At 37.6% G+C, this 23,630-nt stretch overlaps 1 protein-coding gene across 1 annotated transcript in view; it reads right to left on the reverse strand.

Annotated features, from left to right (window-relative positions):
* Nucleotides 1-829: 829 nt before the first annotated feature.
* Nucleotides 830-23,630, reverse strand: part of LOC148027471 (uncharacterized) — a 92,396-nt gene continuing 69,595 nt past the window's right edge. The window contains exon 9 of the mRNA XM_087689184.1: nt 830-1,467. Coding sequence (XP_087545310.1) covers nt 989-1,467 — 479 coding nt within the window. The 3' untranslated portion in view covers nt 830-988. The remainder of the gene's footprint in view (nt 1,468-23,630) is intronic.

Here is a 23,630-nt window from a genome sequence, read left to right on the forward strand (position 1 = left end):
GTGGATCTGACATTCATATTATGCATACACATGACCCATATGCTTTCATCTCACCCATCCCTTCTCTTATATGAAATCTATTTTTATGGTTATGGAGGAAAGAGAAAAAAAGCAAAAAAGGAGAGAGAAAATTTAAAATTTTAGAGATTGAAATCTTGCATTTCAGCCCATCAAGATTGCTATCAATGCAAAGCTCTTGCCAAGTAGTATCCATTTCTATTATTATTTTCTTGTGAAGTGAAGTGCTTGAGGAGTATAAAATTAAACAATCATCAACAATGTGGCATGTTTTTTCAATATTATTACCCCCTATTTCACATTATTTTCTTTAGTTTCATGCCATCACACCCTTGAGTTATTGGCCAATCCCCTTAAAATTGGTCCACCTCTTCAAATCTTGGTAACATTAACCAATTTTCACGCTCATAGTACATTTTTGCACATATTAGGGTCTTTTGTTGTGCATTTTGGCTCCAAGTACACTACTTTGATGTGGAGTTCAAGTCTAACTAGTTCTCCACTTCCTACCAAGCTAACTTTGCACTCTATCTTAACTTCATCTTTGTGTGTTTCTCCAACATCCTACAAAAATGATGTTTAAATTCCCCTCTCATTAAGTTAGATACAAATTGTGTAGCTTTGTTTAGATATTTGCACAAGCCACAACTTGGATGACTAATCTGGTTCAAAAAGCTTACATGGGATTTCCTATAGACAACAGTTCGAAATCCCATGTCATATTCTGTATAAAGTAACTCTTCAAAATAAAAGAAATGATTGGCACACATATTATTTGTGAAAACAAGAAAATGTATGTTGACAAGTGTGCATATATTTGACTTCAGTAAGCACATAACAAACATATACATCATGATATGAACATATCAAACATGTGATGAAGTTATGTTAAAAGTAACTTAGTAAAGGTCATAACAACTTGGCATTTAGATTGTCACCCCAACTAGGAGAATTGGGTCCCATGTTTATTCTATCCAATATTCATAGAAAGGCCAAAACCAAATGGGAAAAGAGGATCATAGTTGGGATCACCGACATTCATTGGTAGTTGCTCAACATTTTTGAACCAAGTTCGTGAAAGTTTACCTTGGAAATCATAATCACCAAATACAACATCTGTAATACCCTTGCCTTCAATACCAGGAAGCCAAGCTGCTATAAAAACATCTATCATTGGTAAATAAGGTTCAATGACCAATGGTCTTCCTGATATTAGCACTACGATGCATGTCATGGAATTACATACATTTTGTATGACATCCACACCACCAAGTGGTATAGTCAAATTTGTGTTGTCTCCATAGTACTCGGCATAAGGAGGCTCCCCCACCACAACCAATGCATAATCAAACTCTGTATCTTGTAATGTTCTTGCACTTGGGATTGTTTCATGTATTACTTGAGTAGATGAACCCACAGTTTGATACACTGCTTCTAGGATGGTGTCACCTATATTCAATTTTCAAACAATCAGTTTTTGATTAACTAAAATTTCCATATGTAATAATACTCTTGTTACAATATTAGAGGAAAAAAATTCAAACAAGAATTCAAATTATCATTTTCCATTCCCCTAAAAAAGTTGTGAAGGTTTATACTACAATGTATGGACTTAATCACAAGGAAAGGTAAATGTCATGTCAATGTGCACATTCAATTTGCATTTGTTCTTTTTGAGTTATAGTTTGAAGTTAATGGTAATCACAAGGAAAGGTAAAGGTCATGTCAATGTGCACATTCAATTTGCATTTGTTCTTTTTGAGTCATAGTTTGAAGTTGATGGTGATACAACAAGTTTAAGAAATGCACATGCCATTAAATTAATTTGATAGTGTTAAAATGTGTATTTGAGACAATATATAACTTAATACATGCCATACACTGAAAAATCTTGTTGAAGAGAGGAATTTACAATCATATGATCCAAGATAACATGGGCATTTCCAATCACATGTGTACCTTCATAGTTAATAAGTATTGTGTGTAATGTTGTACACAATCATGTATATTGTGGGCCTCATGGGAGCTCAATAAAACGGTGAGATTAATAGAGATCTTATTCCCTAAAGAGCCTCCACTCTCTTTAGCTCAAGCTACTGCTCCAAACCAACCATGCTCTCTCCACTCAATCCCATGAATGCAATAAGGCAAAGAAATATTTAAGAACAAGTATAGTAAGCTCATCACATTCTAACTCTTTGGTACTATCCCAATCCAATAACATTTCATCGGTGCTACTATTATTCAAGCTACCATCCTCAATCAAATCTAGCCTTCATCTACTATAAAAGTCCTATTGAGAAGAAGAAGAAGAAGAAGAAGAATGGGAGCAAGAATGGATAACATACACTTTTCCTTGTGTGTGTGTGTGTGTGTGTGTGTGTGTGTGTGTGTGTGTGTGTGTGTGTGTGTGTGTGTGTGTGTGTGTGTGTGTGTGTGTGTGTGTGTGTGTGTGTGTGTGTGTGTGTGTGTGTGTGTGCGTGCGTGCGTGCGTGTGTGTGTGTGTGTGTGTGTGCGTGTGTGCGTGCGTGCGTGCGTGCGTGCGTGTGTGTGTGTGTGTGTACTTGAGCCTATGAATGCAAGAAATAAAAGAAAGGTTTAATAATAGGCCTTAGTAGGATCACCATATTCTACCTCTCTCATTGTAGCCCAATCAATCAAGAGGAGCTCCAATAATCTCATAATTCAAGTGATGCTCTCTTGATATTATTCAAGCCATCCTCCTCAATTACATCTACCCTCCATCCCCTCTATAGAAGCCCTGTTGAGAAGAAATGGAAAAAGAAGGAGCTTCTCATCTAATTATGGTTGCCTTAAGCTCTCCATGTAGGTATGGGCATGAGGGGAAGAAAAGGAGGAAGTAAGTAAGAGAACGAGAAGAGAGCTTATCCCGTGGTTCCTCACCCTCTCAAAATTTGGCCATGATGAAAACAAGATTTGCTCCCTCACCCTCTCCAGATTTGGATCCTCACCCTCTAGCCATGTTGAAAACAAGAAGGAAAGAAGAAAGAATCAATATCTCTCAAGATTGCACACAAAAAATGAGCTCTCCACTCCCTTTCAAATACATTGGGTTTCTTTTTTGGTGGGCACCTTCAACCTATTCGTCAAGTTCTCTTGTCCATTTCACTCTTCAAAGTAAACCTTTGTGGCTTGCCATCAAGACATTGAAATGCATGTATAAGATTCCTCTATTTGTCCTATGATATGTTTTAATGTACACAAGATTAATGGACCTTTAGTTCTTACTTGCAAATCTATATAATTTGTATGGGAGTAAGCCTAGTTATTGAATTTTATGATGAATATCATCCACATATATCAAATATTTTTTGGACACTTCATCTAAATTCCTATGGACCACTCATTAGATTAGAGAATGTATTTAAAGAGATATTGGGCCTTAAGTAGATTCTCTAAAAATTAATCTATTATTTTTTTGGCTATTGCCCTAGTCTCTAATTTCTATGACCAACTATTGATCACTTATTATTTTTGTGTTGTTGTTAATGAAATCTTGTAAAAATGGTACTTCTAATGAATACTATTACCCTTGGTATCTATCACTATTTTAACCTTTTTTAAAATAAAAACCTTTCACAATAGGTTTTAGTGTATCCAATCCCTAAGGTGTGATATGTGTGCATTTTCTAATATATCCCCCTCACTTCTAGTCATGTTAGAACTACTAAAAGGATATTTGGATTAAAAATGTCATCCATTCTCACTTAGCTAGTGTTATCTTTAGAAGATATAATAGATTTGGAGAAAAATTCAAAATACATCTCCTCCTTTGATTTAAAGATATGGAACTTAGAGGAAACATCTTGCTAGAGCACTATGCTAATATGATTACTTGGTCATTCTTCGATTAGAAGGGACTCTATTACCCTTTGATGACAATAAATTGCTACATTTTTTAAATCGATTAGTAGTCTTTCTTTAGAAAATATATAGTTTTCTAAGGTTTCTAGTTGATGGTCTCACATATAAAGCTTTTCTAAGTTAGTTTATTCTGGAGCTTTTAAATAAGCACATTCTTTTTCTGCACAAAAGGCTAAATCTCTCTTTTTCACCTTTGCTAGAGTAAAAATTCATTATTATGACTTTCAGTTATGTTACCCATTTGCAACACAATTTAACTATGGTAAGTAAGTGAAGTTATAAGGTTAGTGAAGAGTACTAGTTAAAGAAAAAATCTAAGAAAAACAAACATAGCCACACAAAATTAGAATCTAATGGACCAAATCATGAGTAGATAGTATGTTAAATGTTTTTTTCAAATTTGAGAGAGTAATAAGGTCAAATTAGAAGCTAAAAAACCAAATCATATGAGACTTAATAGTATGTTAAATGTTTTTCAAATTTGAGAGAGTAATACGATCAAATTAGAAGCTAAAGAACCAAATCATGAGCTAATAGTATGTTAGATGTTTTTTCAAATTAGAGAGTAACAAAGTCAAATTATTTGCATGGAGTAAGACAAACTACGAGAGGAGAGTGCAATGGAGTCAAATTAGAGAAACTTAAATGAGACAAAGCTTGGCTGAGAGTGTGAAAACCTCTTGAAGGAGTTTTGTGTAGACCCTCTATTAAGCTTGTATGTGTTAAGAGTTTAGGTTCATTGTTGGGATAATTACAAAATTATATGCATTATAAATTTTAACTATGTCTGAGCTCTAATCACCTATATCAATGCTTGTGCAAGATTTTTTTTATTTTTTAATAGCCAAAAATTTGTTTTCCAAATGGAAGAGTCCAAAAAAGCCTTTAAAATAACACGAAATTTAAAAATCTCATACAAGCAATTTCACATTGAGTGAAATTGATCTAAAAAGTGACTAAGACCATAATACACTTGTTAGCTTGGGTTCATCCCTAAAGGATGTGCTTCATGCTAAGACACTCACGTGTGGGGTATTTGATCTTGCATTGCTTTTAGAAAGGAGAAAAATATATGATCCTTCGTCAATGTGTCTATTTTAATTTGTATCTACATGAGCAACAATGTAGAGACTAAGCACTAAAGTATAGAAAACACACTAGCATAGTATTTAAAGTTTTATTTAGTTTCTAATTGCATAAGAAACCTTCTAGATGTGAAACCAAATAGACTAAGAAAACTTAAGTAATTAAATCATCCCTTCAACAACATTGCATAGGATAGTTTATATAATTGAGGAATACCTTTAGAATACATGGCTAATCTAGAGAAATCAGGCCATTATATGATGTTAAACACCCAAATTGTTAGGATGAAAGCCACCAGTGTCGTGGAATCACTTGCTGTTTACTACAGTAAATAGCCAATTTGCACAGGTTTGTGCTGAATATTTCAAAATCTATGAGGAATTTGAAAAAATTTTATTCTGCAAAGTTGTAGACCACGTTGAAACGGTCAAGAATCTTGGGTCGTTTCTCTAAAATCCATTTTTGTAGCAAGATATAGCTTCTGCAAAAAAATGGGCTGTAGGCACAGTCTCTTTTGATGACGTTTTCTTCAAATCTAATGTCTTGATGTCAAATGGCCACTGCCAAGCCTTCAGGCTTCAAGCGTTCAAGCTCTGATACCATGTTGGAAGAGAGGGAGAGAGACAGAGTGGAGCAAAAGATGAGCCTCAGCTCATTGTTGTTCTTCTTCCATTATTCTTCCATCATACTAACTGAAAGAGACTTACACACATAGATAGTACTAACCAAGACTAACTGTGGTTAAGTCACTAACTACACTGACTTATTGAATGTCACACACGTGTATAATTGTATCCAACCTACTGACGGCGGTCACACACATAAAGATGGACTAACTTAAGAGTAACGGGAGCTTGACATTCTAACATATTTCCCACTGACAGGATTGAATATCTTGGATACATTGTTTCCAGTAATGGAATCTTAGTAGACCCTACCAAAATAAAAGATATTCTAGAATGGCCAATACCTAAGGCAGTAAAAGAAATCCAAGGATTTTTGGGACTGACAGGATGGTACTGAATCTTCAACAAAGATTATTCCCACATTCTTGCACCCTTGACAAATCTTTTGAAGAAAAATACGACCATTGAGCATCAAGAAAGCTTTGATAAGCTTAAAGAAACTGTAACCATTGCACATGTATTAAAACTCCCTGACTTCAATCAACCATTTGAGGTGATCACTGATGCAAGTGGACTTGCAATCGGTGGGGTACTAGTACAAGAAGGAAGACTAGTGGCCTATACTTCCAAAAAATTAAAACCCTGTGAATCCAACTATGTCACTCATGACCTTGAGTTACTTGCAGTAATCCATGCCTTGAAACTATGGAAACACTATCTATTGGGAAGGAAATTCACTTTAATGACAGATCATAAAAGTCTTAAGTGGATCTTCACCCAAGCTAACCTAAACATGAGGCAAAGAAGATGGATAGAGATATTGCAAGAGTTTGATTTTGAAATTAACTATTGTCCAGGGAAGGACAACATTGTTGCAGATGCCTTAAGCCAAAAAGCCTTTCTTAACAACATTGTCAAAGTTTGAAGCTTAAGAACCCTATCCATACCTGATAACCCTGTACTTGAGCTTCCCTTCCATGTAATCTAGATGTGTGGCAAGTGATGTGCTAGACTTCATTTCAAGCTTGAAAAACTCAATCAAGAGACCATACTTTGATGATTTAGATAGTGCACCAAACAAGATGTCAAGTCTCTTCCATGTATCATGTGAAGTCTCATAGTTATCCACATGGTGGATATAGCTGTCGTCTAGCTCCAGTTTGATAATGGCCTAAGCCTTATCATTGTTCTTTTTCCAAGTGACAGCAAGGTCCGCATCACAAGGCTTCTTTTCTTTTCCGGTGGTAATGGCCGAGAGGCCCTTCTTCATCAGGATGAGTTTGATGTGGGTCTGCCAGGTATGAAACCCGACTCCTTTGAAATGGAAAATTGGAGAGTCTTTGCCATGTTAAACTTGCGGGAATAGTAGCAAAACAGCTTCATAATGATCAGATTTAAGCAACAGAAGAGTTGATTGAGATGTGTCAAAAGACACTAGTGTTTAAAGCACTAAAATGAGTGTCAATAGACACTATGTTTCTTCCTCGAGTCTTCCAAATCTGCAAAATCCTTCAATTTCTTTCAGATCCAAATATTTCCCTTTTTGATTTGATGCTGGGACCTTTAGATCTGAGTGACATTGGGTTGTTCCAGGTGGCAGGAGAGAGAAAATGATGAGATTTTTAAGCTTGGTGAAGTTTAGCTATGGAGTCACAGTTAGGGTTTTTGGGGGCATCCTAGTTTTTCTAACATTGCAGGAGCTACACTTGATCATTTTTAAAACTTTTTATATGATGATGAAGCTTACTTCAAGCGCTATCAATACCCTATGGTAATGGTTGGGATTGCACCCTGTAGAGCACACAACAACAGCGCGACCTGATCAGTCACAAATTTTGACAACGGCAGGTAAAATCGACAATGCTGGTCTCATCCTGCATCAATCTTGACAATTTTTGTGATAGGATGGAGTGTCTTGATCTAGGGAAGATCTTTTTAGAAGGAAAATCTTAGAGATGTGCCTTGGTTGAAGAAATCTTAGCCCTCCAAGTCATGTAGGTCATGTAGGATATGGTAGACACACAAGGCAACAACTACGAAGAATCACAATGCTGAAGCTATACTTGCCCAATGTTAGTGATTGAGATGCCAGGAGGAGATCTGGAAGAAGAAAGACACTTCTCTAGAAGGAAGTTTAGAGGGATTTGACCTGTGGAGAGAGATATGAAAGCTTCAATCTAACAGGGTGCTACTGGCTATGGTAGCCATGAAGGCAAGCTTGAAGGTGGAGATGGAGAGTGAGTTCATAGGCTGAGACTAAGCTCAGTAGAGATGGACTAGAGCTGAAGAGTAACTAAATTGAGCTAAGCCATGCTCAGCTGTGCTCTAATACCATGTTAAAATACGCGGGATCTAGAGCATGGCAGATGACGAAGCTATGGAGGTTGAAAGAGGAAGAAGAAACTCATGAAGACATTGACCTTGACATAGACAAATTTTCACACAAGTGAATTAGGTTTCAAGATTGAGACTTGGACTCATAAACACAATCTTGTGTATTGACAGTGACAAGACACTTTACTAGAAATGAACGAGTACTATCATTGCATTTGAAAAAGAGTGAAAGTACAATTCTTTATAGGACTTGAGTGGTTGTACTTTCTCCTATTGTGCATATGGGATTCTGGTCCTGAGCCCTCACTACTCATTTCAAAGGGACTGAAGTAGGTGTGATTGAAAATATCATGATGTACAGAGAGAGGACGAAGCATACAACAGTGAAGGAGGCGCAGTTCTGACAGCAGCGATGAATTTCAATAGTGCCGATGCATAGAGTATGCAATGTCGAGCTGTAATGTGTCAAGATGATGTGCCTTGACCTGGGAAATTATTGTCTTTTTTCTCAACTTCTACCAAGACACTCAACGTAGTTCGTAAGAGCTATCATTGGCCAAGATTGAAAAGGGATGTATTAAATTATGTAACTCAATGCTTGACTTGTCAAAGAGGCAAGGCAAAAAGGAATAAGATTGTTGGAGAGTTACAACCCTTGGACATTCCACAAATGAAATGGGAGTCAATAAGTATGGACTTTGTTATTGGATTACTTACAACTGCTCTCATGAATATGATTCCATCATGGTAGCGGTTGATAGATTGACAAAATTTGCATAGTTTATCCCAGTCAAAATAACCTATAAGTCATATGACATTGCTCGATTCTTTATCAAAGAAGTATTTAGGTTACATGGATTGCCAAAGAGCATAATTAGTGACCAAGACTCCAAGATCACCTCTAGGTTTTGGACTTGCCTATTCCAAGCAATTGGAACACAACTATGCTTCAGTACTGCTTGATAATCCTCAAACTGATAGCCAAACTGAGAGGGTGAACTAGACCATTGAAGATATTCTAAGGTCGTATTGTGGCAAAGAACAAAATGGTGGATTGAACACTTACCTTTGGTGGAGTTTGCTTATAACACTGCCTTTCAACAAATAATCAAGATGTCACCATTTCAAGCCTTGTATGGGCAAGAATGTCGTACACCTCTAAAATTCTCACATCCGACTCTCAAGGTAGAGGTTTCTAAGGCTATGCTTGAAGAGATGGACCAAAAAATTCAATTGATCTAACATGACATTTAAGCTGCTCAAGATCAGCAAAAGTCCTATGTAGATCTTGAAAGATCCATAAGAACATTCAGTGAAGGTGACATAGTGTTTCTAAGGGTAAGGCCTAAACAGAGCTCATTATCCTTGGAGAAATATAAAAAGCTTAGTCCAAGGTACTGTGGACCATATGAAGTAATCAAAGTAATGGGAAGGCAAGACTACAAGCTTAAATTGACACCCCATCTCAAGATTCACAATGTATTTCATGTAAGCCTACTGAAACCTTATGTACCAAACCTCGATCATGTGCTTAATGATGAACAAATAGTCACGCCTGCCCAAGGAGTTCTGGAAATGCAACCAAAGAAGATTCTAGATACAAGGGAGAAACCTCTAAGAAGTCGAATCCTAAGAGAACACCTAGTACAATGGAAGGATTATCCTGAAGAGGATGCCACTTGGGTCGATGAGGCAACCCTTATGAAACAATACCCCCAGTTTCTCTCGAGATGAGGACATTTCAATTTCTCTAAGGAGGGAATAATGTATTGTCCCCATTACTTAGTTTATTTTAATAAATAATGTACATATACATTCTAAAAATTGATTTATGTTGAAAATAGAATTACATATTTTTAAAACTAGCTCTCAATATGAAGATAATTTTTATTATTAATGAGGTATTATATGCCAATTCATGGAAGAAAGACTTGGGACCCTCCCATAATAAGCTTATTAAAAGTATGTTTGTAGTATAGAACAACAAAAAGAACTAGCCTAGTGGATAGTCACTTGATAGATAAGTGCACTTGGGTGACGACACTACTAGGATGGGTAACCTTCCAGGAAGATTTTCCTACAAGCTAGTGGGAGCTTCTCACGTGCAGCCAATGACACCAACGAATCCTTTGTAGCCCGTTGCCAAGTATGCCAATGCCAAGATACCAAGGTCTATGCCTTGGTCGCCACCTTGGAGTGAGCCCGCTCGACGACTTTGTAAATTTTTATCTTCATGCTACAAAAATGGAGCCCCCTCTCTGACGTCATCTCGGTGACGTTAAGATACTAAAAGAAAGTGTTCTTTTTTTATCATCAATGATGTCATAAAAAATGCTAAAAAGCAAGTGTTCTCTCTTTTACCCCCTCCCTCCCATTACTATATAAATAGGGGTAGAGTGTCACATCAAGAACACAATGCCCCGTGTAGAAGTCTCTCTACTTTTGACACAATGAAGCTCTCTCTCTCTCTCTCTCTCTCTCTCTCCATACCTACATGGAAGTGTTACTCAAATCCATCAAGCTTCTTCCATGGCTCCCAAGAGACATCGAGACGCTAAGCAAGGTCATTCTCTAAGAGCTCCCCAACGCGAGGAAGTGACCTGTGCTGAGGGAACTCAACACGAAGCTGAAGTGCAAGTGGAAGTTACCCCCAAATCCATTTATCCCAAAGGATCAATTATTCCACAACAAACCGAGGTTGCGGCCATAACCCATAATCACGTGATGGGGGCCGAACGGAGATAATTAGGTTTAACACATAAGAAAAGGATTATTTTTAAGTGATTAGCTCTACAAATTCAAAGGGATAAGTTAGACCATTACATAGATCACACGTTCAATTAGAACGTACTTAAACTTACAAAAACATGTTAGTATTATCAATTGCTTTTTAGGAAGGAACATCGAAATTGATGGAGGGGATAGATTCTATGCATCGTATACATTGACAAGTGTATTAAAAATATACTATGGTTATGACTGCTTTTGGATTTGTGAATGATGAATCATGGCTCTTATGATTCCATGCTTGCATATGTTGGGGTAAAAGACCCTTGGGCCTGCTCGTGTACAATGACCACCCATATTCTTTATTCATATATATGAGATAATGCAATAAGGTTGTCATATATCATTCTTGACAACACCTACATTGTGTGTGCTCTTCTCTCCCACGTCTTCATCTTCTCCTTCTCCACTGCCATTGCCTCCCCTTCAACTAGTATCAGCTTTCGATCAGAGCTTGATCATGGAGCTTGGCCCGGCTCGGATTGAAGACTGTAACGTGTCCGCTCATCCACTTGTGGGACACGTCTTAGCAGCCCATCGAGAAGAGAGCCTAGAAAGCGCCACCTGGCACTCGCAAGGAATGTCACAGGGTTTGCGATCTAGGTCTTCTCGAGTCTGCCCCGAGCGGAAGTATCCGGATGTTCCCACTTAGGACTAACCTAAAGTCAGGGTTTCTTTCCTATCAGCAAAGTCTCTATGAAGTAGCTAGCGTTGAGCTCCAGATGACCCACTTTGAGTAGGAGCAACAGAGTCGAAGCGGATTTATGCTGCACTTGGTTCGTGGAGAATGGGAAACGAGAGGGATGCGAAGATCAACCTCTCTACCCATAAGGCATAGTCCCATTCCGCTCCCCTAAAATAGCATAAATCGGGATTCTAACTCTATTGACGCTAGGTCTTCACAGTTTTGTTATCACGCAGGATTACTACTCCAAGTTTCGCCCGTAGACTAGTACATGGGCCTCGAGATCCCATCTCAAGTCTGGGATCCGGAGGCAAGGAATTTACAGCCACAGCCTCTCCTAGCACCCAAGCGTCCTCCCACTCCAAGTAGCACCCATGGAGAGACCTCTCGCGGCGGGTTCGGTCCATATACCCAGCGTAGCTAACAACCCCCTTGGGTAGGGCCAGACAGATATTGGAGGTAACTGATCCTGCCTCTCCCTCCAGGCTATTAACCTGAAGCATTAAGTGTATGAGCTATTTACATGATCTATAACCTTCTTGAATGATCTGATCTTTATAACTTTATGTGATCATTGTATGAGTCTAGCTGTACTTTAATATTTTCTGCAATTTATTGCATGTACCTTAGAATCCGTCTTGTGATATGGAGATGCACTTTGCTTCTTTTGATGTCCTTTGAATTGTATTTTGCAGGAACTTGTGCAAGGAGCAATGCACTTTATGCAAGAATTCATGCAAGAATTTTTTGGGTAATTTACGATGCAATTACCTACTCAATTTCACCTATTATGATGTCATCTTACAACGAAATTTATCTTGTTTGTTACAAACATCACAACTAAATTCATACCAAGGCAATTACCCATCAATCACACAATCAATGTGATGCATGTGAATATGATTTTCACCATGATAATTATAATCTATGATTTAATAATAGAGCAACCTGGGTTTGGAGTGATGTCTTGATTCCAGTGGTATTTACGCCTGATGATAGACCATTCGTGGTTGCGGTAGCGTCTTGATTCAAGTCGCCATCCACTCTTGCGGGGTTTTCGTCTATCCTTGTAGATCTATGCTTCGGGGCCATACTCGAAGATGCACGCACGAGAGATAGAATTCTCGCACTCACCTATGCAACTTTAAGTAAACTTTTGCAGCCTCTCCTTGAGTGGAGAAAAGATAATGAAAGAGGGGTGTATTTTCAGAAATATTAGAGGGGGCATATGACCTCTCTTTAAGGAGGGGGGAAGAAGAACCCTCCAAATGCTTCCCTCTCTCTCTCTCTCTCTCTCTCTGGGGGAGGGGGGACATTTTTTGATCATGCGGGGGGGGGGGGGGGGGGGGGGGGGGGGGGGGGGGAGGGGGGGCGGGGCGCTGCTACAGACGAGGAGGGGGTAGGCACTGTCTATCCATGAGGGAGGGGGGGCTCCCATTTTATAGAGGGAGAGACGGCTATTCACGGCCGCCACCCCTCCAGCTAGGGGGGTGCAAGCCCCCTTCTCTCTCTTTACTCCCTCTCTCTCTCCCCGCCATGCAATCGACAGGGGGGAGAGGGAGAGAGTAAAAAAAAATTGAGTTAAATTTAAAAAAAAAATTAAGGGGGGGTTCTTATGGGGAAGGTACGGGGGAGATATTACAAAGACCTAGAGCTTGGAGCTTCAATGCCAGCCATGGCTTCTTTCCCCCGAGGTAAGATTTCATCTCCCGCCTCTCCCCGGCCATCATAGGCTCCTTGCAAGTGTTCCTTGTCATCATTGGGCACCTTGTATGCCCTCATTTGCCCCCTTATCCTTAGGAAAACAAGCATGCTCACAGTAGTAGCTCACGTTTTTTTTGTGCTTGTTCCAAAATCTGCTTAAAAATCCCATTTGTTCTCATATCTCAAGCATTCAAAACCCGATTTAGGCAAGGTAAGAGTCTAACTTGGGATTTTGGCACTCTTCGGATGCAATGGCGATGTCCAATCTGCCGAATTTTGATCACAAAAGGTTTTGCAACAGATTCGAGTTGATTTATAGCAAGAAAATGTCATGCTCTTAGCTTATGTGATGCTCCCGAGGCTTCTATCATCTCAACACTCTCTCTTAAGCTCAACTACATCTTTATAACCCCAAGTAAGCTTTGAAATTTTTGAAGCTTCTCTACACATCCAATTTCTTTGTGAAAATGTCAAATGTCTAATCTTTTATGCTAACATATACCAACTTGATCTCTCTTGCAAGTACCTTCTCTCTCAAAAAATCATAATACACCTCAATGTGTTTTTTCCTAGTATAGAACACTAGGTTCCTAGATAGATGTATACTTCTCATGTTGTCACAACAAATGACAACTAGACTAGCGCCTCACACATCTAAATCATCCAATAACTTTTGCAGTCATACCACTTCACATGCTGCCATAGCAACACCTCTATACTCAGCCTTTATACTAGATAAAGCAATCATTGGTTGCTTTTTTCTACTCCAAGTAATTGTTGCACTACAAAGATAAAACATGAATTTACTGGTAGATCTTTTGTCAGGCTTGTTACTAGCCTAATCTGTATCTATGTACCCAAAAACTTGTACATCCTTATTTGCCTCATAAAAAAGTCCATAATGTAAGTGGACTTCACATACCTCAACATGCATCTGACTAATTAAAATGAGGCTTCTTAGGTACCTATATAAACTAATTCACGAGTCCAACAACATAGCTTAGGTCCGTGGCCTTCACACACCTCAACATGCATCTAACTAATTGAAATGAGGCTTCTTAGGTAACTATATAAACTAACTCACAAGTCCAACAACATAGCTTAGGTCCCTAGCCTTCTAATTGTCATATAGATCAAACTCCGTACTATCTTCCTAAACATAGTAGGGTCTTCTATCTCATCCCCAACATTAGCACTTAACTTTACAATTTACTCCAATGGCATTGAGAGAGGCTTATATGTTATCATACCATAGTTGGATAACATATCCAAGCCATACTACCTTTAGACAGCTATATACCATCTATACATTTGATCACCTTAATACCAAAGTAAGTATCTCAACTCACCCAAATCTTTCATCTCAAACTTTAATTTCAAAAGACCCTTGATATTAGCAATCCCATTGTCATTATCACCTGTAATAATCAAGTCACTCCACATAGATGACTATGACAATCAAACCTACATCATCCTTGCTCACATTAAGTGAGTGATCTGCGTCTAAAACATAAAAGCCAAGGTTGACAAGATACTCTTTGATCTTATTAGAAAATACTTTAGGTGCTTGTTTTAGCCCATAGAGTACATTCTTTAACTTACACACATGTTAGTTACTCGAAATCCTTAAAAACTACTAGTTGCTCCATATATACCTCTTCTTGTAAATCACCATGCAAGAAGACATTCTTCACATCAATTTGATATAAAATCCACCCTTTGGTTGTTACCTGAGTAATTACACATCTGATAGTTGCCATCCTAGCAAATGGACTAAATGTCTCTTCATAATATATCCCATATGTCTATGCATAGCCTTTTGCAACCAACCTAGCCTTATACCTACTACCAGAAACATTTGCATTATGCTTTATCTAATAGATCCAAATACAACCAATAGCTTTCTTGCCCTTGGAAAATGGTATTAGATTCCAAGTCCTATTAGCCTCTAATGCAGCTATCTCCTCATCCATATTTGCATCCCAAAAAACATGACCAATAGCCTCCTCAAAACAAGTGGCCTCAATATCCTCAACTATCTTTATCATATAAACATAATTGTAAGTTGCATAACCCTCAAAACTAAAACTTTTAACAAGATATATCACTTTGTTGGACATGTGTACCGCTTGATCACTCAATGGAGTCTTTACATTACCACGTACTCTTTGTACACCTAGTTTCCAAACTAAAGGAATACCAAGCTCATCATCCAAACTCTTTGAGCCACTAGAATCTCCATCAAGAATTTCATGACTATTAGATGCATTATTACCATCTAATACTTTCTTCTTCCCTTTGTTATTACCTACAACACTAGAAGATGCACTTGAAGATATGAGACTACTCCTTAGTCTTCCAAACTAAGGACTTATAGTAGATCTACTACCAAATGATATCTTATTCTTGCTTTTCTATGACTATCACAATCATTAATACCATCCAATGCATCTCCATTAGATGCATACCAACTACTCATCTCATCAAAGATAACATCCCTACTTACCCAAAACTCACCACTTATATGGTTATAACAACAATAACATTTTTATTCAATAGAATATCTAATGAAAATACATTTTTTAGCCTTTGGGTCTAATTTCTTCCTTAGCTCATTAAGCACATAAACATATGTAATAGAACCAAACACTTTCAAGTGTGGTACATCAACTTTCTTGCCTATAAAACATTCTTTAGGAGTCATACCATGAATTGTGGCTATCAGAGACATATCTATAATGTAAATGGAAATATGAACAGCCTCAAAGAAAAAATGCTTGGGTATTTTCTTTTTTGCCAACCATCAATGCCCATGCAGCTTCTATAATATGCAAGCTTTTCCTTTCAGTAATCCCATTTTGTTCTAGGATATACCCCATTTTGTTGTTGGGTATACATGCATGTTGATTGTTGTTTCATCCCATGAGACCTCAAAAAATCACTAAACTCATTAGAGAGGTGTTCTCCCCCTTCATCTAACCTCAAGTACTTAACTTTTAGGGATGTTTTTGTTTCAACAATAGCCTTGAAAGTTTTGTTCAAAGACTTCACTCTTTTCCTTCATAAAATATACTAAGAGTTTTCTAAAGTAATTATCAATAAAAGTAACAAAACACTTACTGCCACCAAGGGATACATTCTAGGTAGGGCCCCCAAATATCTATATACACAACATCAAGTATATTCTTGCTTATATCTCTATCATATGCAAAAATAGTTGCCTTGCTTGATTTCCAAACTAACATGATTCATAGACTTTATGTAATTCAACAATCTGAATGTGGGTAACCCTATAACCAACCCTTTGAACTACATTAATTTTAGCATGTCCAATATGTTTGTGCTGTATTTTAATGTTTGTAACCACACCTTTGCCTTTAACATATATAGTGGCATTTGTAGCAAGAATTCTAGCATCCAAAGCAAACATGCAACCAGCTATGGTTCCTTTTACAGCCAACATGTACTTATAATTAAAGTCTTCAATAAAATATCCCTTTGCATTAAAGCTAACCAGTAATCCTTAATTTTCCAATAGATACCAAATTCTTTGTGATGGATGGCACATGTAAAAAGTCTAATAAATACTTTATCTCACCATCATGCAAGGGCAAAGGAAAATTTTCAATATGTAAAATCAATTGACACAAATAATCACATGTCTCTACATTACCTCGACTTTTTAGATCATATGTTTCTCCAAAGCATTCAACATGGCTGGTCATATGATTAGATGCACCAAATCAACATACATATAATCACATGCCCCATTTCTTGTAACAGAATTCATTATATGTTGCATGATAAATAAACATTCATTTTTGTCATCATTTTTTCTTGAAGATTATGCATAATTTCTTTGCTCACAACTTGCCTGTGAATATCATCCTTCTTGTCAAGACAATGGGCTGCAATGTGACATATTCTTCCATAATAATGGCAGATAATACCAAAGTTTTGAACCTCAATTGCTATACATCTCTTTCTTTAGAGCTCTTCTTACTAGTAGAATTTTAATGGCCTCTCAAAATCTGTATATCACCAAACTATTAATTTAACATGTTTTGTTGGTTACCACTAGTACCACCCATATCGTGGTCTCTTTTAAGAGGATTTGCCATTTCCCTTTCCTAAACTTGAGTAAAATGCTTGGACTTGTTTAACACTTGTTTCAGATAATTCACCCTATATGTTGATCTCTTCAACGATCATGAGAGAGAGACACCAACTCTCAAGATGGCTTCCCTACATATACAGAAGTAACAAAGGATTTCTTGATCTTCTCATTATTAAGACGACCCAAAGTAGATGAAACAAAATCATCACCATCAGGCATTGCATCAATAGCTACTAGGGCATCTATAATACTTCTCACCTTCAAAACATACTCATCTATAGACACCTTTCCTTTCTTCAAGGTATTTAAATCTTGCTTGAGTTGAATATTCCATTTCGTTATATTTACTAAAAACATATTCTCAAATGTTGTATAAGTTGTATGCGAAGTTTTTAATATACCCCAACATAGTGTTACCAATGACTGCAAATAACTAATACATTATCTTTTAATATTTTTCATTCAATTCTTTTCATACCTTTCATTCTTCTGTAGTTGTAGGATTACTTAGCTTTAGTTCCTTTTCTTCACTTGAGACAAACTTGCAGAGACTTTTTCAATAAGAAATTTCGTCACACGGAACTACTATGATGGGTAATTTTTATTGTCTAGCTTCTTAATGATAGAATTTCCATTGTTCTTAATGACTGAAAAAACTGAGTACTATACAGCAAGCAAGTCTTCTGTAACCTCTCACAAAATATGCATGGCAATAAGTCAAGCAGACTTTTTCTCTAATTGCTCAATCATACATACAAATTGTAACCTACTTTCATATAAACCTTGTGTTTGCTTCTTGACACAGATTTAAAATCTATAACTTGTGCACCAAAGAATAGGTGATATGGTTGATATTAGAGTATGCATTGAAACTATTATCTATAAACCTTGCAGAGCTAAAATGGGGCTTGAAATAGCCTAAGATGCCCAAAAAATTAAGTAGACTCTGTGTGATTGCAACTAAAATTTTTAGCATTGGTGCTCACTTTGACTGCATTTTGGAAGCTATGGAAGGCTACAAATGGATGTATGACAACAAATTCCTGATTGGTTTTGGGTTGGATCAGTCTATGCGCATCGATTGATAGAAGCACAACGGCTGCTTAAGCTTGGGGCTTGCTTAAATTGGGGACTTACTTGTGAAAGAAAAGCATAGGGCCTACTTATCAAAGAAAGTAGGGGGTTTGACACAGACACAAAGAATAGAAAGAGAAGACTTCTCCTTGGTTATAGTCATTTGTGATTAAGCTAAAGCTCATACTTCAATTCCTACGAGATAAGAGGATGTCTTGGTCGAATTCAGTGCCATCCCACAACATGTAAAATGATCGATTGATTTTGTGCCATTGACAAATAGCTGATAGTAGCTTAATTAGCATTCCCTCTAAGAGGCTTTATTAAGCCTTTAGGCCTTAATCCAAAAAAACATTTTCACACTAAGCTAATGTTGAACTGGTTTGTCACTTGGAGTGTTCACACAGGAAGGAGACCATGACCTAGTTATATTGATAACCTTGCTTTCACACTATTACTTCATTGAACTAGTTATCTTCAAGATCTGTGTTCACTTGGAGTGTTCACATTAGAAGGAGACCATGACCTATTTATATTGACAACCTTGCTTTCACACTATTACTTCATTGAATTAATTATCTTCAAGATTTGTGTTCACGCTATAACTAACTTACTAACTAAAGACTAACTAAGGTAAAAACTAACTAACATTAATAATTAAGGATTTTTATTTAATTAAAAATATATGTTAAAAATTTGAGAGTTGTATCCGATATTTTTCTCGGATTGACAAGGACCATAGCCACCCTTCACGTAAGTTACAACATGAACGAGACTTATGAGCTATCTTAATAACTATTATTAATGTGTATAGTTTGGATGGTCCAAAAATATTAGATTTTGGGCAAAACTAGTATATTTTATATATTTTAGATATTATCCTAAAAAGATATGGAGATTTCTAGAACTGGATGTTATTTAAAGAAAATGCAAGTGATGTTTTAGTTAGTTTGGAGATTTTATAAAAAGAAAAAAATAAAGAGAGGATATGCAAAATCGCGCGCGCCGCGATCGCAGTCCACAAATAGAAAATAGCACTTCGAACAGAGAAAAGAAGGAGGAACCAAGAGCTTTCTAACCAAGTATCTTGGTGTTTTGCCCCCCTTTTGGAGCCAATGGAACCATTAGATTTATGATCTGAGCATCAAATCACCAATCTTTCAAGATCCCCCTCCACAAAGAGCTCCACTTCTCAGCACAAGCCCTCTTCTCTAATTCACTATAAATATGAGGCATGGGGAGGCACAAGAGAACACAAGGAGACCCCAAGAGGCTACGAGAGAGAGGTAGAGAGAAGGATATCCCTCCAAGATATTGTGAGGGAGAGATTGAGAGAGAGAAAGAGAGAGAGAGAGAAGAGTCACCCCGAGAGGCTATAAGGAAGAGAGTTAGCTCAATTCCCTCTACTTCGATTCTCGACATAACCATCTTCTCTTACACTCTCCCATCTCGATTCTATTCCGCCTTCTTAATCCCTTGAGTCTACTTGTGGACAATGGCCCCCAAGTGAAGAAAGTCACGTGCGGATGGCAATCCCATAACCAACAATGAAGCTTCGGGTGAAGGTATCACTATCAATCCAACTACGGTTTCGATCATAAGTAGTGTATTTCCAAATTGATAGATGCTTGTTTTGATTCTCGTATGAGATACATTAGGCCCCATACTATGATGCACAAGTATTAGGTCATCGAAAGGGATAAATTTTATCTCACGTATTCAAAAGTTTGAGCTTGCAAAGTGCATGTATTAAGGAAAGTTAGTTGCACCTAGTTGCATATGGCTTGTTCATTGATAGAGCAATTACAAGGAGGAATATGTCAAGGGTTATGAATGGCATAATCATGACATTAAAAATTGTGCATATAAGAGTTAAGTAAATTTTACATAGAATCGCTCTTTGATCCCAAGGGGAAGAACAGATATGCGATGGAAATATTATTGCAACTATTCTTACATTGTTTGGGAATAATACAATTGGTTTTTTTTTTTGTTGAATGATCTAACAACATCCTAAATGCTTTTACACTCAACTGGTTGTTAGTTGTTGTTTGGATGATGTTCCAAGTGCTTGTGATTTATGGTAAATGCATGGCAAGGGTCTGTGATGACAAGTTTCCATGGGAATAAAGGAATGTTTTCTTAGAAATTAATATTAGGGCTGGATGCCTTGTTGTGCTGGAATCCTGAAGGATTTAATTAAGGAAGGATATGTTGCACGGGTGGATCACCTCCATGATCGCACCATGGATTAACCTGAGAGGGCATTGCTCAATTCATAGGCCAAAGGTCGAGTGGTGAAAAGGCCAACCATGGGAATGATGTTTTGCTCCTATAGACAGCTTGCGGGTCAGGTGGAGCTCTGGACACCCCTTGCTAGGTCTAGAATGGAGTTGAAGACCTCTGTGGCCTCCAACATCTGGGCATGTTGGGAGATCCTATTCTAGATAAAGGATTGAATTTGTGGTGCCATGTGATTTGGACCAGTTACTTCTGCAGGGCAGAAGAGATACTTCTATTGGATAGAAGGGTACATAATCTCTCCTATATGGGCGGGAGACAAAGATTAACTTGAAGAAAAGTTAAGGAACTTTTTAAACTTGTTTGTCAATAGATTGCTTTGCTCTGTTTTCATGTCTGTGCTATAAGTTATGCGAACGAACCCTGTTCCCTAAAAGGCTTAATTAATGAAGCTTACTTTAAGTGTCACACATAAATGCGGTAGGACCTAATTAGAAAACTAAAGCTATTAAGGGAAGCGGGTGGGCGGAACCCCCGACGGGTCCGTCCTACGGCAGGGTGGTCCCAGAGAACTGGGAGGCTTCTCACAAGATTTTAACATCATTCGACCTTTAGGTATTGTTAGGTTGAAACCCAATTCATGCCGTTTTAGGGGACCAGAATGGGACTATGCCCTACGGGCAGAGAGGTTGAGCGGCACATCCCTCTCGCTTCCCATTCTCTTTGAACCAAGTGCGGCATGGGTCTACTTCAGCTTGGATATCTTTGCGTAAAGTAGGATGTCCAGGATCTGATGCTAGAATGCTGATAGGAGTCCTTGGCCACTAGGAGCCCAAATTTCAGGTCGATTTTAGTGGGTTCAGCCGTGAACGTTCCATTGCGAGGCTGATTCGGGAAACCCTAAGTGACAAAACTTGAAACATTCCATGGGAGTGTTGGGTAGCAATGCTTAGATTCGTTTCTTGATAGACCGCTAAAAGCGTGCCTAGACAGCGGATGGGGCGGGCACCTTACATGGCTCACTAATTGACATATTCATAGTGCAGAGAGTGAAGTAGCTTGGTTTAAGACTTAAAGGAATTCATTCTTGTCATTAAAAATTATAGAAAAATAGTAGGGATATTGGTCAATTTTAGACCCATATTTTGATGCTTTTTGGGTCATACAAGCATCGTTTGAGCCTCGGTTTCACTGTTTCTTGCTAGATGGCCAATGTTTGACATATGGGCATAATGTCTAGGCATATATGACAGTACTTGGACACATATACGATACTTATTACAATGAAAGTCAATTTATACGCATTTACTTGGGGATTTTGAATGCTTAATGGTCTTGATTTTTGATCGATTGATACTTGGTTTTGTTCACATGCTTGGATACTAATTTGGTACATTACATATAGCTAGTTCTACTAAGTTTGCAGCCATCATAATGTCAAAAAATGCATAGATTATGCAAATTGCAGTGACAAATTGACCAAGGATAACTAAAGTGCATGGTCCTACCATATGGAGAATTTCTTGATGGGAAGAGGTCTTTGGGATCTTATTACAAGTGAAGGTGCATGTCCAAAATTACTTGATGAGCCCATTTAAGATGAAAAGGTATACAAGGATTGGAACGGTGAAAACATGAAAGTATTGCATTGGATAACTATATGTATATCAAAGTCACTAATTATGCATATTAAAAAGGAAAATACTTGCAAAGATTCTTGGAAAATTATTGAAAAGATGTCTGGTATATGCATGGAGGCTAGCAAAATAGAGCTTAAGTAGAGGTTACATCATGCATGGAGAGGAAATAGAAGTATCAACAATTATGTGTCAAAAATAAAGCAAGTTACAGAAGATCTTGCATCAATAAACATCCTAATTGATTATGATGATTTGGTATCTATCACTCTAGACGAACTTGAACCAGCAAGCAAGTCCCTTGATACCTCCATTTTTGTGAGGTGCTCTATGCCTAATTTCAAAGAGTTGATTGCTTTGCTTCTTAGGGAAGATATTAAGTTGGGCCTCAACGCATCTAGTAGTAGAAAGAATGCAAATCACGATAGTGTGTTTTATCATCAGCGAGGCTATGGTAGCTCATTTAGAGCTAGAGGATCATATTAAGGCCATGGAGACACCTTTGCATGAGGTTGTAGTACTTTTGGATGTGCTGCTTTTATGCGTAGAGATGGTTTCTAGATTCATGTGCTACAAACCATATGACTCACCATGTAGAATGGTTCACATGCAAAATAAAGAGTATGTGGCTACAAGAGACAACATATTGCATAATATAACTCATAATGTTTTGATAGAAAGTAGCGCATGCAAACTAAAAAGTATATGGCTATAGGAGATGACACATTACATAAGATAACTTGTATTGGGAGTGTGCCTTTGGTGACTAGAGATGTTACTGAAAACAAGCTTGGGGATATCTTATATGTGCCCACTATCACTAAAAATTTGGCATTAGTTGGTCAAATGGTTGATCAAGGATTCAAGTGAGGTTTAACAAGTATGATTGTTTCATTGAGGAGTTCAAGAATGGAAAGCCTAGCAGACTCATTACTTATGGTCAAAAGAAAGGTAGGTTATGTGCTTTGGATGCAGGAACTCCCATCATTCAAAGCTTTGTGTTGAGACAGGGCATGAACAAGATAAAGATGTAAAACTATGGCATAGAAGAATTGGATATGTGAATTTGCAAATATTTAAACAAATGAAGTCTAGACATGTGGTTTATGGGCTTCCATAGTTTGGATATATGAATTGTGAACATGTATGTGAGGCTTGTTAGTTTGGCAAGTAGTCTAGGCTCCCACTTCCAAAAAGAGGGGGAGAGTGAGCAACTATCCGTTGGAAATAATACATTCTAATATTTGGGGTCCATGTCAAAATGTCTTTTCAGTGCAAAATGCAAGTTCTATATTTAGTTTCATCGATGAATTTAGCAGGATAACGTGGGTGTACTTTTTGCAAGACAAAAGTGAAGCATTTGAAAAGTTTTTGGAGTTTAAGTCTATGGTAGAAAAAAAATTTGGAGGCTACAACAAATGTTTGAGATTGGATGA

Source organism: Lygodium microphyllum, chromosome 12 (genome assembly GCF_053477565.2).
Source record: "Lygodium microphyllum isolate KBCC chromosome 12, Lygodium_microphyllum_v1.1.10, whole genome shotgun sequence".
Lineage (NCBI taxonomy): Eukaryota > Viridiplantae > Streptophyta > Polypodiopsida > Schizaeales > Lygodiaceae > Lygodium > Lygodium microphyllum.